The sequence below is a fragment of the Tachyglossus aculeatus genome, chromosome 2 (genome assembly GCF_015852505.1).
Source record: "Tachyglossus aculeatus isolate mTacAcu1 chromosome 2, mTacAcu1.pri, whole genome shotgun sequence".
NCBI lineage: Eukaryota > Metazoa > Chordata > Mammalia > Monotremata > Tachyglossidae > Tachyglossus > Tachyglossus aculeatus.
In genome coordinates this window covers 47,093,932-47,109,012 of record NC_052067.1, presented here as the reverse complement: position 1 = coordinate 47,109,012, position 15,081 = coordinate 47,093,932, and the positions used below count along the sequence as shown (strand labels likewise).

Below are 15,081 nucleotides of genomic sequence, written 5' to 3'. Positions count from 1 at the left end.
TACATTTCTGTAATTTATTTTTTATATTAACATCTGTCTCCCCCTCTAGACTTGTGAGCTTGCTGTGGGCAGGGAATGTGTCCATCAACTCTGTTGTACTGTACTCTCCCAAAGGCTTATTACTGTGCTCTATACACAGTAAGCGCTCAATAAATATGATTGGTTGATTGATTACAGTACCCGGCACATAGTGAGCACTCAACTAATACCATTAAAAAACCAAACAAATCAACAAAAAGTAGGTGTTCTCTGCTGAAATGTGTCATAGAGGAAGACAGTTTGGGGCTGGAATGTGTCTCTGGTGATGGGTTTTGGTTGGGAGCTGGCCAGTTTCCTCTGAACAGCTTGTGTCGTCACACTGGGCAGGCGATGCTGTGAGGAGAGAGGGCAGCCAAGACGAGGTCTTCCCATCCAGCAGGAGGCCCTGGCTTCTTGGTCTTCCCGTCCAGTGGGAGGCCCTGGCTTCTTGACCGTCTCTTAGCCAGGCCCGTTTTCTGTCCATAGGGCATTCTGGAGGAGCAGCCGGCCTTGAATGGCGACAACGCTTACAACGCCCACTTTGGTGAGAGCATAGCCAGCCTGGAGGACATGGATGATGACGGCTTTCCAGGTCAGTGCTGATTCCTCCTCATGGGAATGAGGGTCGTAGCCACGGGGGTCATAGCAACTAGGGGGCTGTGGCCATGGAGGTTGTAGCCATGGGGTTCATACTGTAGCCATGTAGCCATGGGGTCCACAGGGTCATATCTTCTGCAGGGTGTGTCCATGGGGATCAGAGTTATGGTGGTGGGGGGTGGGGAGGGGCAGGGGAGAGTTGTGTTCATAGGTGTCATATTCTTCAGGGGGCCAAATCCATGGGGTCATATCTTCAGGGAACCATGTCTTCAGGGGTCATGTAATCAGGGGGCCTTGTCCACAGGGTCATATCATCAGGAGGCCATGTCCATCGGGGTTAGAGTCACTGGGAGGGGCTGTGTTCATCATCATCATATCTTCAGTGGGCTGTGTCCACAGGGTCATATCTTCAGGGAACCATGTCCACAGGGGTCATATAATCAGGGGGTCTTGTTCACAGGGTCATATCAGCAGGAGGCCATGTCCATGGGGGTCGAATCCACAGAGGGCCATGTCCACAGGGTCATATTATCAGGGAGCTGGGGGGAGGGGGCATCATTCCAATGGAGGGGGGAGGTGTAGCCACAGGGATTGTGTCCATGGGGGTCATGTCTATTTAGAGACATATCTACAAGGTGGGGGGTATGCCTATTGGGATTGTATCTGTGGGGGGTCATAACCACAGGGAGTCATAACTGTGGGGGTCATATCCACAGTAGTCATAGCTACAAGGGGTCATGTCAAGTGCTTAGTACAGTGCTTTGCACACAGTAAGCACTCAATAAATATGATTGAATGAAAATCCAGGGAGGTTGTTTCTCCAGGGGTTCATAGTCATGAGGATTGTATCCATGGGGGTCATATTCATTCAGTCATATTTATTTTTTAAGGTATTTGTTAAGCGTTTACTATGTGCAAAGCACTGTTCGAAACACTGAGGAGGTTACAAGGTGATAAGATTGTCCCACCAGGGGCTCACAGTTTTAATCCCCATTTTACAGATGAGGTAACTGAGGCACAGAGAAGTTAAATGACTTGCCCAAAGTCACGCAGCTGACAGTTGGTGGAGCCGGGGTTTGAAACCATGACCTCTGACTCCAAAGCCCATACTCTTTCCACTGAGCCGCACTGCTTCTCTGATTTATTGAGCACTTACTGAGTGCAGTGCACTGTACTAAGAACTTTGGAAGTGTTCAGTCCAGCAGTATAACAGACACGTTCTTTACCCACAGTGAGCTTACAATCTAGAGGGGGAGATAGACATTAATACAAATAAATGAATTACAGATATGGACATAAATGCCATATCTGCAGCGTGACCCAACTTCCCCATGGCTTTGTTTGAGAACAACAATTTGGTTATTTACATACCTTTCAATTATATATTGCAAATTACTTATTTATTCCTAGTACTGTCTGTCTCCCCAACTAGACTGTAAGCTCATTGTGGGTAGGGAGTATGTCAGCTAATTTTGCTGTATTGTTCTCTCCCAAGCTCTTGGAACAGTGCTCTGCAAGTAGTAAGTGCTCAATAAACAATCGATTGGCTGCTTGGTTTTCTGTGACCGGTGCAGGCCATTCCATCCGACAGTCAGACCATGAGAACTAGACGGCTGAGCTTCGTCTTCTTGGGCCGAAAAAAACATTTCCTTAAAATAGACTACCCTGGCTGTGGTTTTCTGAGCCACATCCAAATGCCTTTGATTTGAGGGTGATTTTCCAAAACAGACGCATTCGGTTTAGCCAGCTCCATTTCCGCAGTGCCCTGCTTGGAGTTTTATCCATGTTTAGAAACAACTTCGGCTTTTCCCCGTTCTCGGCTTTTCAAAACAAATGCTCATCATTCCTTCTTCATGGGCTATGGGCATCTCAACCTTTAGCATCATTCCCACATTGCTGGCCTAACTTTGAGCTCCTTATGGGCAGGAAATATGTCTGTGATATTGTTAATAATAATAATAATTGTGATATTTGTTAAGCGCTCACTATGTGCCAAGGACTGTACTAAAGCGCTGGGATGGATACAAGCAAATCAGGTCAGACACAGTCCCTGTTCCACGTGGGGCTCATAGTCTCAATCCTTATTTTACAGATGAGGGAACTGAGGCACAGAGAAGTGAAGTGACTTGCCTAAGGTCACACAGCATTCATTCACTCATTCACTCAATCATATTTATTGAGCACTTACTGTGTGCAAAGCACTGTACTAAGAATTTGGGAGAGTACAACATAACAACAAACAGACACATTCCTGCCCACGAGCTCACAGTCTAGAGGGGAGATAGACATTAATATAAATAAATAGAAAAATAAATTACAGATATATATATACACATATATACACACACATACAGCAGACATGTGGCAGAGCTGGGATTAGAACCCATGACCTTCTGACTCCCAGGCCCACACTCTATCTACTACACCATGCTGTTTTATGTTATATGTTATATTCTCCTCTCCCAAGTGCTTAGCACAGTGCCCTGCACACAGTAAGCACTCAATAAATATTATTGACTAATTGCTATCACTTCCCTATTCATTCATTCATTTATTTACTCAATTGTATTTATTAAGCACTTTTATTTGTTTCAGTTGTCTCATCTGGAAAATGGGGATTGAGTCTGTGAGCCCCATGTGGGATGGGGACTGTGTCCAACCCGATTTGCTTGTGTCCACTCCAGTGCTTAGTACAGTGCTTAAGTACATAGTAAACGATTAAAAATACCATAATTATTGATTATTATACTTACCTCATTTCTTCCATTTATGAACTCTCCCAGTTATTAAAGACATAGATTCTTGTGGTCTGACCAGAGCAGGGGTGGGGAATCGATTAATTAGTGGTATTTATTGAACATTTACTGCCTGTAGAGAGCTGTACTAGGCATTCATGAGAGTACAACAGAGTAGGTAGACAAATTCCCTGCCCACAAGGAACTCACAGTCTGTCAGTCAGTCAATCGTATTGATTGAGGGCCTACTGTGTGCAGAGCACTGAACTAAGTGCTTGGGAGAGCACAATAAAACAATGCAACAGACACTTTCCCTGCCCACAACAAGCTCACAATCGAGAGGAATGGGAAACAAGGAGTGTGAAGGCATCCTTAAAACCCAGAATCATGGGTACCCAAGGGCAACCCCTTGACTGCTGCTACAATCCACACCTACGTTCAACTCCCATTGCTACCCTGGAGCCATTGGGTAGCGGTCGGGGGAGTTGCGGGGGCTGATGGGCCATCCTTATTAGCTAGAGAAAACCATCCAGGGAGCAGGATTTTACAGGGACACTACCATTACCATGGTGAAGTCCCCTGCTGTGGCTTTGTTTATTGCCAATGTGGTTTGGGTATGAGCTGGGAAAGGATGAAGCTTCTCAGGTGCCCAGTTTGGCTCTCTCTGAAGAGTTCAGCCGTCATCGGCCAAACTGAGGGGTTGCCACCATCCCAGAAGTGAGCAAGACGAGGGTGGCTCGGGCTGGATTAAGACTTCCTCGGGTCCTCTACCCGACTCCAGCTCCTTCTTTCCAGTGAAAATTCACACACTCCTTTCCTCCCACTGAAAATGAGAGCTTTGGGTTCCATGAGTCGTATAGTCATTGAAATTTTCCCTCTGGCCTCTCCCAAACCACACTCCTTTCATGCCCACAGTTGGCTGTCACATCTCCTCCAAGAGGCCTTCCCTGATTAAGCCCTCTTTTCCCCCTCTCCCTCCCCCTTCTGTGTTATCTATACACTTGGATCTGTGATCTTTGGGCATTTGTATTAGCCCCACGACTTAGGTACATAGTTATGAATTATGCATTATAAATCATTTATTTATACCATTGTCTGTCTCCCCCATAGGCTGTAAGCTCACTGTGGGCAGGGGACATGTCAACCAAACTCTGTTGTATCGTGCTCTCTCAAGCCCTTAGTATGGTGTTCTGTATCAAGGAATGCCATTGATACAAATGTATATATTGAGCCAAAATTCCAGTTGTCCTGGTTTAAAGCCTCTCCCATCGCCCATCCCTTATCTCTCTGACTTCTTCAGATGTCGCCATTGGAGCTCCTAAGGAAGATGAGTACATGGGAGCGGTTTATATCTACCACGGAGACTCAGATGGGATTGTCCCACAGTATTCTATGGTAAGTTGAGGACAGGGCCAACTGTCCCCGAAGCTAGGGCTGTCAAAGATTTGGCCAAATTCTTCCAGGGCACAAGCCCGAGGGTTGGTTCTGCCCTTGAGGAAGCCACATGGCCTAGGGGAAAGGGCCTGGGGAGTCAGAAGGACCTAGGTTCTAATGTTGACTACACCACTCATCAGCTGTGTGACCTTGGCCAAGACACTCCACTTCTCTGGGCCTTGGTTTTCCTCATCTCCTTCTAGACTGTAAGTGTGTTGTGGGCAGGGAATGTGTCTGTTATATTGTTATATTGTACTCTCCCAAGCACTAAGGACAGTGATCTGCAACAGGAAGAGCTCAATAAATATGATTGACTGACTGACTCATCTGTAAAATCAGGATTAAATCTTATTCCCTCCTTCTTAAATAGTGAGTCCCCATATGGGACAAGAACGATGTCCAACCTGATTAACTTGTATATAGCCCAGTGCTAAGGACAGAGTAAGCTCTTAAAAAATACCAACAATGCCTATGAGCCCTCTAGGCTGTAAGCTCATCGTGGGTGGGGAACATGTCTACGAACTCTGTCAACGTGTACTCTTCCAAGCACTTAGTACAGTGCTGTGCACACAGTAAGCGCTCCATAAATGCTACTGATTAATTGATTGAGCCATGTGCATCCTGCTAGATAAATATCTCTTTTCAGGCATGAGAAGGACCCAAAGGCCATGGCCCGAATGGTTCAATGTAACTTTCCAAACAGTTGTGCTGCAATGAGTGTCAGTCTGGGCTCTGCCTTCTGCCTGCTATTTGACTGACCTTGGGCAAGTCACTTCACTTCTCTGGTCTTCAGTTTCATCATCTATTAAATGGGAATTCAATCCCCCTTCTCCCTTCCCCTTTGACTGAGAGACCCAGGTAAGGTGGAGAGTGCATTCAATCTGATTGCATTGTATTTTAGCCCAGTGCTTAATATATAGGAAATACTGCTAAAACCCACCCTTTCCTCTGCATCCAAACTGCTTCCATCCTGATCCAAGCACTTATCATATCGTGCCTTGATTACTGCTTCTTCCTCCTCGCTGACCTCCTGGCCTCCTGTCTCTCCCCACTCCACTCCATACTTCATTGTGCTGCACGGATCGTTTTTCAACAAAAACACTCAGTCCATGTCTCCCCACTAACTCAATCAATGAATCAAGCCCCTGGGCTTCTTTCCACATTCCACTTCTGCCAGAGGAGGGTGAGAGAAGTATAGAGGGGCAGACCTGGCTTCCGGGGAGTCGTGGTGATGGAGGAGAGTCCTGAGAATCCCTTCCAGACTCAGGGCCATAATGGATCCTGGCCTGGGAATGTTTCCCTAAGGGTGGCTGAAGCCCTGAAGAAAACAAAGGAGTTTCTCAGAAGCTCCAGGGGTGGCAGGGCTGGTTCTCTACCCATGCCACCCTACCAGAAACAGGCCCCAGGCCCTCGGCTCTCTGCTCGACAACAGTTCCAGGGAGGCTCCCCATCTCGCCCTCCTCCTCCTCCCTCTCCTGGGCAGCCAACTGTGGCTCTGATCTAATGTTTTGTTTGGTTGCTGGGTGTGGAACCCCCTCAGGGGCGGTGGGGGAAGTCGAGTCGGAAGGCCGGGCCTCGGACAGAGGCCCGGGACAGAGGCCCGGGAGTGCGGTGCTGAGACTTGAATCTGCCTTCGCCAGCTCCCAGAGTGCCTGGGGCTCTCTGTCACGGTGCCCTTCCTCCAGGAGGCCAGTTTAGGGTGACTGACGACAAGCATGGCTGGGATGCAGGGAGAGCCAGGGTGCCGTGGGATTGCACCTCAGGATCCAATAGCTTTCACCATGTAACGGGTCCCTCCCTCCTCCCACTCACCTCTCAACCCCTCCCATCCCCCCTGGGTTCCCTGGAGGCTCCCAGCTGAGCGAGTCCTGTCAGCCTTTCTGAATGCCGAGCGGGGTTGGCTTCCTCTAGAAGCTTCTTGTAGTCCTGCCTGGCCCCACTGGCCCTGGGAATGAGGCCTGCTTCTGAGCACACCCTGGAGATTTTAGGGGCTCTCATATTCGTTCAGGGCTGCTCCAGCCAAATGCCTCAATCCTCCTAGCTTTGCAGCTTAATGGCTCACACATGTCTAGGTGAGAGCTAGCTCGGCTCGGCCACTCCAAAGCAGGCCACCTCTTTTGCCACCGGGATCATCAGAGACATCGACTTAAAGGATGGCACGAACAGAGAATGACAGGCCTTTTTTATTCTATTTGTTAAGCGCTTACTATGTGCCAGCCCTGTACTAAGCACTGGGTTAGACACAAGATAATCGGATTGGATACAGTCCCTGTCCCACATGGGACTCACAGTCTTAATCCTCATTTTACGGATGAGGTAACTGAGGCCCAGAGAAGTGAAGTAACTTGCCCAAGGTCACATGGGAGATGGGTGGTGGAATAGAACCCAGGCCCATGCTCTAGCCACTAGGCAACAGTGCTTCCAGTTGTTGAGGGTTCAGAGTTAGGATGGAGGCTGGACAGTCTGTTTCATCAGGCAGTCAGAAAAGGTCTTCTCTTACTTAGTTTCAGCTGTGCGATGCAGGGGTTCATGAGTTAGAGGAGCAAACTATGGTCTCCCAAACTCCCAATCGATCAATCAATTGGTGAATTTTTTAATGGCTTTTGTTAGGTGCTTACTATGTGCCAGGCACTGTACTAAATACTGGGGTAGATACAAGCTAATCATGTTGGACACAGTCTGTGTTCCACATAGGGCTTACAGTCTTAATCCCCATTTTACAGATGAGGAAACTGAAGCATAGAGAAGTTAAGTGACTTGCCCAAGGTCACACAGCAGATAAGGGGCAGAGCCAGGATTAGAACCCAGGTCCTTCCTACTCCCAGGCTTGTACTCTTTCCACTAGGCCATGCTGCTTCTGTCATATTTATTGCAGTGATATTTATTGAGCACTTACTGTGTGTAGAACAAATAATCCAAAAATCAGTGGTGTTTATTGAGCATTTTCTAGGTGCAGAGCACTGGACTAAGCATTTGGGAGAGTATAGTATAACAGGGCTGGGAGATGTGATCCCTGCCCACAGTGAGCGTACAGTCTAGAAGGGGGAGATGTCCGCCCATTTTTAGGCTGATAATTGGGTTTGGGTCCTTCTGAATCCCTGAGGATTGGTCTCCTCTTTTCCAGAGTCAGATCCTGGGATAAAATTTTCTTCCATAATCCTCTACCATCATCTCTTCCCCGCCTTTTCATATTGGTTCAGAGCACAGAGGGACATTTAGGAAAATAGATAATAATAACAATAATAATAATGATGGCATTTGTTAGGTGCTTGCTATGTGCAAAGCACTGTTCTAAGCGCTGGGGAGGCTAAAGGTGATCAGGTTGTCCCATGTGGGGCTCACAGTCTTCATCCCCATTTTACAGATGAGGTAACTGAGGCACAGAGAAGTGAAGTGACTTTCCCAAAGTCACACAGCTGACAAGCTGCAGAGCTGGGATTTGAACCCATGACCTCTGAATCCCAGCCCATGCTCTTTCCACTGAGCCACACTGCTTCTCCACTTGTCAGCTTTGCAACCTTGGGCAAGACACAACTTCTCTGTGCCTCAGTTACCTCATCTGTAAAAGGGGGATTAAGACTATGAGCCCCAGGTGGGACAAGGACTGTGTCTAACTGTATAGCTTGTACCTAACCCAGTGCTTAGTACAGTCTCTGACACATAGTAAGCACTTAACAGGTACCATGAAAAAATGTTTGCATCCTGTAGACTGTAAAATCTCTGTAGGGAGGGATCATGTCTACCAACTCATTTTTTAATAGCATTTGTTAAGCGCTTACAATGTGCCAGGCACTGTACTAATGGCTGAGGTTGTTACAAGAATGGTCACAGTCTCCGTGCCCCAAATGGGGCTCACAGTCTTAATCCCCATTTTTCAGGTGAGGAAACTGAGGCCCAGGGAAGTTAAGGTCACACAGCTGACAAGTGGTGGAGGCAGAATTAGAAACCAGGTCCTCTGACTCCCACGCTGGTGCTCTTTCCACTAGGCCACTTTGCCACAACAACTCTGTTGTAGTGTACTTTCCCAAGTGCTTAGTACAGTGCTTTTCACACAGTAAGCACTCAATAAATACCAGCAGTTGAGTCAAACCCTAGTTCTGCCGAAGACTTAAGAGGTCTGGAATATCAAAGGGAATCGGAGAGCTGAGATGATTATCCAGGTTATTAATAAGTATTGTGGTACTTGTTAAGTGCTTACTATGTGCCAGACACTGTCCTAAGCACTGGGGTGGTTACAGGCTAATCAGATTAGACATAGTCCCTGTCCCATGTGGGCCTCACAGCCTCAATCCCCATTTTACAGATAAGATAACTGAGGCACAGAGAAGTGAAGTGACTTGCCCAAGGTTACCTATCAGACAAGTGTCAGAGCTGTGATTAGAACTCATGACCTTCTGACTCCCAGGCCCATGCTTTATCCACTTCTCCATGCCCCGCACCCCCAAGCCATTTTTTATCTTAGTTATCTGCATTTTTCAGGTCAAAGCTTTTTTTTGACCTCAGTTATCTGGGTTAAGTGCCTCTGTTCTCCAGTTTGCCAGCATTGACCTGATCACTTTGTGCCCTTGGGAATAAGGCCTTAAACTTTCCACCTCAGTTTCCTCATCTATAAATTGGGAAGAACAGTGTTAGCCTGCTTGACAGATGAGGAATAGTCCATGAAATGCTCATTAAGATATGCAGCTTGAAGTAGTGACAAGTCCTGGAAAGCAGAGATGGAATGCTGTATTCTTCCAATCCGCTGGGAGATTTCCAATTCAGTAGGCTTCTAACGTCAAAAACGGTCTTTTGGGAACTGCTTAATGCTGATGCTTGTGCTATTGAGGTATTGTGCTGTGGAGGTAATGTAAGTAAGAATTGCTTTGCAGAGGCAACTCCGTGCTGTAGGCTGACAATAAGTCTGAAACACCAGCCTGCATTAGGAAATCCAACACACAACCAAGGATTTACACTGGTCGTCTAGAGCTCTAAGAGGACATCCTATTCTGCTACCCACGCAGAACAGTTTCCAAAGGGAGAAAACCAAGTCGAGAAGACCAGGACTTCTTTTGGACGATGGTTTGGCAACAGTAGTACCTAGAGAAGAAGTATGGTCTAGTGGGTAGAGCGCGGGCCTGAAAGTCAGGATGTCCTGGCTTCTAATCCCAGCTCTGCCGCTTGTCTGCTGTGTGACCTTGGGCAAGCCACTTCTCTGTGCCTCAGTTCACTAATCCATAAAATGGGGATTAAGACTGTGAGCCCCCTGTGGGACAGGGACTGTGTTCATCCTGATTAACTTGTATCTGCTGCAGTGCTTAGTACAGTGGCTGCCACATAGTAAGCACTTAACAAATACCATTAAAAAAAAGCTTTGTACTAAAGTGACCATCTCCAGAGGTGTGATGAGTATCCAGTTTTCTTCTGTTTGGCTGAGAGACATGGTTCCCTCACAGATAGGACAAACTGCTTCTATATCCTGTTCATAGAAGCAGAATGGCCTAGTGGATAGAACAAGGGCCTGAGAGTCAAGGGGTCATAAATTCTAATCCCGGCTCCGCCACTTGTCTGCTGCATGACCTTGGGCAAGTCACTTCACTTCTCTGTGCTTCAGTTACCTCATCTGTATAGTGGAGATTGAGACTGTGAGCCTTATGTGAGACAGGGACCCTATTAGTTTGTATCCACCCCAGTGCTTTGTACAGTACCTGGCACACAGTAAGCGCTTAACAAATACGACAGTCATTACTGAGTCAGACACAGCATCAAAGGGAAGGACAGCATCACTGGGAAGGAGGGGTAAGGGAAACGATAGCCAAGCAGCTACTCTCTGCTGCAGTGACACAAGGCCCACAGAAGCAGGGGACTGCAAAACAAACCTGTTAACAACCGAGTGACACACAGTCTTGAGCAAGGTGCTGTGCAACTCAGAGACAATAAAGGCCAAAAGACCAGCTTGGGGTAAGCAGCCTGGAGAGGGGCTAAACCCCTTCAGGAGATGTTTTGTTTATTCATTCACTCGTTATTGAGTGCTTACTGTGTGCAGAGCACTGTACCATGCACTTGGGAGAGTCAACAGACACACTCCCTGACCACAGCGAGCTTGCAATCTATAGGGGACCAAGGGCAAGCCACGGTTGTGAAGTGATGACTTCGAGGTTGAGAATCCGTGTGGAGAAACTGATTGTCTCATGGGCGGTTTATGAAACGTCACTTGTTCTCGCTTGCCCTTGTGAAAAAGAGCTGAACGTGGATCTTAAGCATGTGAACCCAGCAAAGGGCTTATCTTTCTGTTGACAGCATGGGATGGATTGGTGGTTGCACTTAGATTTATTCAACCACTCTTGGATAAAAATCTCAAAATGTTGATATTGGGCATTTTGCGTTTGCAGGCCAGGTGTGTTTGTGTGTGTGTGTTAATAAAGCATAGTGGAGCATAGCCCGTAGAATTTTCTGGTAGGTCAATCAGGATGTAATTTCAGGCTCTTGATTCTCTCCAGATGGGGAGGTGGAAACACAGAAACGTTTACCATTTGCCCTGTTTTTAAGGAACGTTCCTTCGCATTAGCGATTCTTAAGGGAGGTGCTTTGCGGAGTCAGTTAAATCACCGAGTGGAAGAGGCAGAAATTGGATATGGCCTCTGAACTCCAACTTTGGGGCTCCAGGGAAGATTTCCATTTGGGTGTGGAAATGAATCATCATTTAAATTTTAAAAATGCCAGCACATTTTATCTTAGTGAATGGATGTAGAGGATTTTTCTTGTTCAGTGAATGGAACTTATTAAAAAAAATTCTAATTTTGCCCAGTTGCTTACTGGAATGAGGGTTCCTCTTTCTATTAAACAAATGGTATTGGGTATTATTATTTTTCTCTAGTATATTAAGTAGGGGTCAGGCCAAGCTAAGAATGATGGGAGAGGTAATGGAGTTACTCAGTAAGCAATTAGTATGTGCTTGGGCTAGAGTAAGATAATCAGATTCGATACACACGGGGCTCACAGTCTGAGGGAAGGAGAACAGACATTTAGTTCCCACCTTCCAGAGGAGGAAACCAAGGCACAGAGAGGGTAAGTGAATTGCCCAAGAACACATAGCAGACAAGTGGCAGAACCAGGATTAGAACGATATTTTCTTGATTCCCAGTCCTGATCTCTTTCTAGGGAAAGCAGCATAGCCTAGAGGAAAGAGCACAAGCTGGGGAGTCAGAGGACCTGGGATCTAATTCTGGCTCTGCCACTTGTCTGCTGTGTGACCTTGGGCAAGTCACTTACTTCTCTGGGCTTCAGTTTCCTCATCTGCAAAATGAGGAGTCAAAACCTCTTCTCCAGCCTACTTATACTGTGAGCCACATGTGGGGTCCGGTTGACTTGTATTTAGAGAAGCAGCATGGCATAGTGGATAGAGCCCAGGCCTGGGAGTCAGAAGGTCATGGGTTCTAATACCAACTCTGCCACTTGTCTGCTGTGTGACCTTGGACAAGTCCCTTCACTTCTCTGGGCTTCAGTGACTTCATCCGTAAAATGGGAGTTGAGACAGTGAGCCCCATGTGGGACAGACTGTGTCCAACTCGATTATCTTGTATTCACCCCAGCTCTTAGTACAGCGCTCGGCACATAGTAAGCACTTAACAAATTCCACAATTATTGTTATTACCCCAGTGCTTAGTACAGTGCTTGGCACAAAGAGCTTAACAAATAACAAATAACACGTTATCCCCATTTATCCCCAGTAAAGGAGGATTGAGACTGTGAGCCCCAGATGGGATGGGGACTGTGTCCACCCTGATTACCTTGTACCTACCCTGGTGCTTAGAACAGTGCTTGGCATATAGTAAGTGCTTGACAAATACCATAATAATTATTGTTAAATACCACTTATCATCATCATCTTTCCATTAAGCCCCACAGTCTCCTTGAGAAATCCCCATGCTTCTCTCTGATTACTCCAGTTCCTTCCAGTGACTCCATCCTTTGTTATCTGTTACAGAAACTGTCTGGGCGAAGGATAAGCCCAACCCTCCAGATGTTCGGGCAGGCCATCTCGGGGGGCATCGATATGGATGGAAACGGTTACCCGGGTAAGTCAAAAACAACAGCAGGGGGACCACTCAATAGAAGACAAACCTCCTCAACGGATGCTAGAATACCTCCCGACCCCTTCCCCAGCTTATTCCAGAAGGACCTGGGTTCTAATCCCCTCTCTGCCACATATCTGCTGTGTGACCTCGAGCAAGTCACTTCACTTCTCTGGGCCTCAGTTACCTCATCTGTCAAATGGGGATTAAGAGTGTGAACCCATGTGGAACAGGGACTCTTTTCAACCTGATTAACTTGTATCTACCCCAGTGCTTAGAACAGCGCTTGGCATGTAGTAAGTGCTTAACAAAGTACCATTATTATTATTATATTTCCATCAGTTTACAAGGAGGTCCATTTTTACAAGTTGGCTCTGTATGGCTCTGTTGGCTTCTCCTTTGTTATGGGGATCCCAAGATTTAGGACTTTCTCCTTCTGGAAGAAAATAGCTCGAACCAACTAGTCCCACGGTTACACCTCCTATTTGAATGAGACAGAGGGTTTGAAGCATCCCAGTGAATGCTAGGAATTGGCTCCTAATTTGGAAAATAAAAGTGCCCAGCTGCAGTAAAGAAAATAAAGACCAAATCCCCAAAATGCAATTCCACAGGCCGAGAGCCGGACCTGGAGGCGGAGGTCTGCGAACCAAGAGACTCCTTCATGAGTCGTGGGAGGGGCTGGCCTCAAAAATGGAACAATAATAAATTCTCAGAGGAAGTAGTAGGATGGGAACAAGGGAAAAAAAAGTGACTAAATTTTCTTCAGTTTGAAGCCTTGAGGGCTCCAATCCCTTTATCCTATTATGATCCTCTCAGTTGTATCAGCAAATTGGTTGAATGGTTTCTGCCATGCTTTCTTTATTGATTGAGGACTTTTACTGGTGAAGTCTGAGGGGTTCTGATGGATGACAAATTGAATGAGGGAGGAGGGATTTTCAAGCAACAAGAAACAGGTTACAAACATATAATTTATGCAGAATCGACCGGGCACTCAAACGGAGACTTTTGTTTCGATCCAATTGTTTTGGAAGACAGCATGGGAAGATCTCGCTAGACTGTGAGCTTGTTGTGGGCAAGGATTATTACTGTTTATTGTTGTATTGTACTTTCCCAAGTGCTTTGTACAGTGCTGTGCACACAGTAAGCGTTTAATAAATAAGATTGAGTGAATGAATGAATGAGCACGGGCCTGGGAGTCAGAACATCTAGGTTTTAATCACGGCTCCACTCCGGTTCAATAGCTGTATCTCCTTCCTGCTTAGATTTTGGGCCTCGTGTGGGAAAGGAACTGTGTCCGATCTGATTATCTTGTGTCTACTTCAGTGCTTAGTATAGTGCTTGACACACAGTAATTGCTTAATAAATGCCACAATTGTCATAATTATCAGCAGAGTTTAGGATATTTGCAATAAAAAGGATGAGCACCATTGGAAACGCCTTACCTCAGCTTTAAAGCACTGAGTCAGCTCACCCCCTCCTACCTTACCTCGCTGATTTCCTATTATAAGCCAGTCAGCACAATTTTTTCCTCTGATGCCAATTTAATCAGGGTACCTCGATCTCATCTATCTCATTGCCGACCTCTTGCCCACACCCTGCCTTTGACTGGAATTCCCTCCTTCATATCTGAGAGACCCCTACTCTCCCAACCTTCAAGGCCTTATTAAAAGCATGTCTCCTCCCTGATTAAACCCTCTTTCCCCTTCTTCCCTCTCCCTTCTGCATCATATTGCACTTGAATCAGTACCCTTTCAGCACTTGATAATCACCCCCCGTTCAGCCCCATAGTACTTATGTACATATCCATAATTTACTTATTTTCATGTCTGTTTCCCTCTCTAAACTGTAAGCTCTACAGGTCAGGAAACACCTCTACCACCTCTATTTCATTATATTCTCCCAAGCACTTAGTACAGTGCTCTGCACACAATAAGTGTTCAAAAAATACCATTGATTGATTGATTGATTGATGAACAGAGAACTAAACATCCATCTTGGAGAAGACTTGAAAAGCTCACCCGCTGTTTCCCAGCTCTGGTCTGTCTAATAGGCCTGAGGATAACAGTGATTTGAGTTTTTTTATTTTTATTTCCCCCTGGTTTTCATAAGAAAGGGCACATCCTCTAATCTTACTAAACACTCTGAGATTCATACTCAAGCCATGGGGCACAGTGACGTTTGCTATTCTTAAATCTCAAAGACGCTAGCTTCTGGGGACCCAGCCTGTACCCATTCTCCCTGCCAGC

General features: G+C 46.4%; 1 protein-coding gene across 1 annotated transcript in view; it reads left to right on the top strand.

Annotated features, from left to right (window-relative positions):
* The window catches only part of ITGA9 (integrin subunit alpha 9), a 285,545-nt gene that overhangs the window by 66,484 nt on the left and 203,980 nt on the right, over window positions 1–15,081 (top strand). Inside the window, exons 10-12 of the mRNA XM_038761964.1 lie at window positions 505–610; window positions 4,651–4,745; window positions 12,748–12,838. Of these exons, the coding sequence (XP_038617892.1) occupies window positions 505–610; window positions 4,651–4,745; window positions 12,748–12,838 (292 nt within the window). The remainder of the gene's footprint in view (window positions 1–504; window positions 611–4,650; window positions 4,746–12,747; window positions 12,839–15,081) is intronic.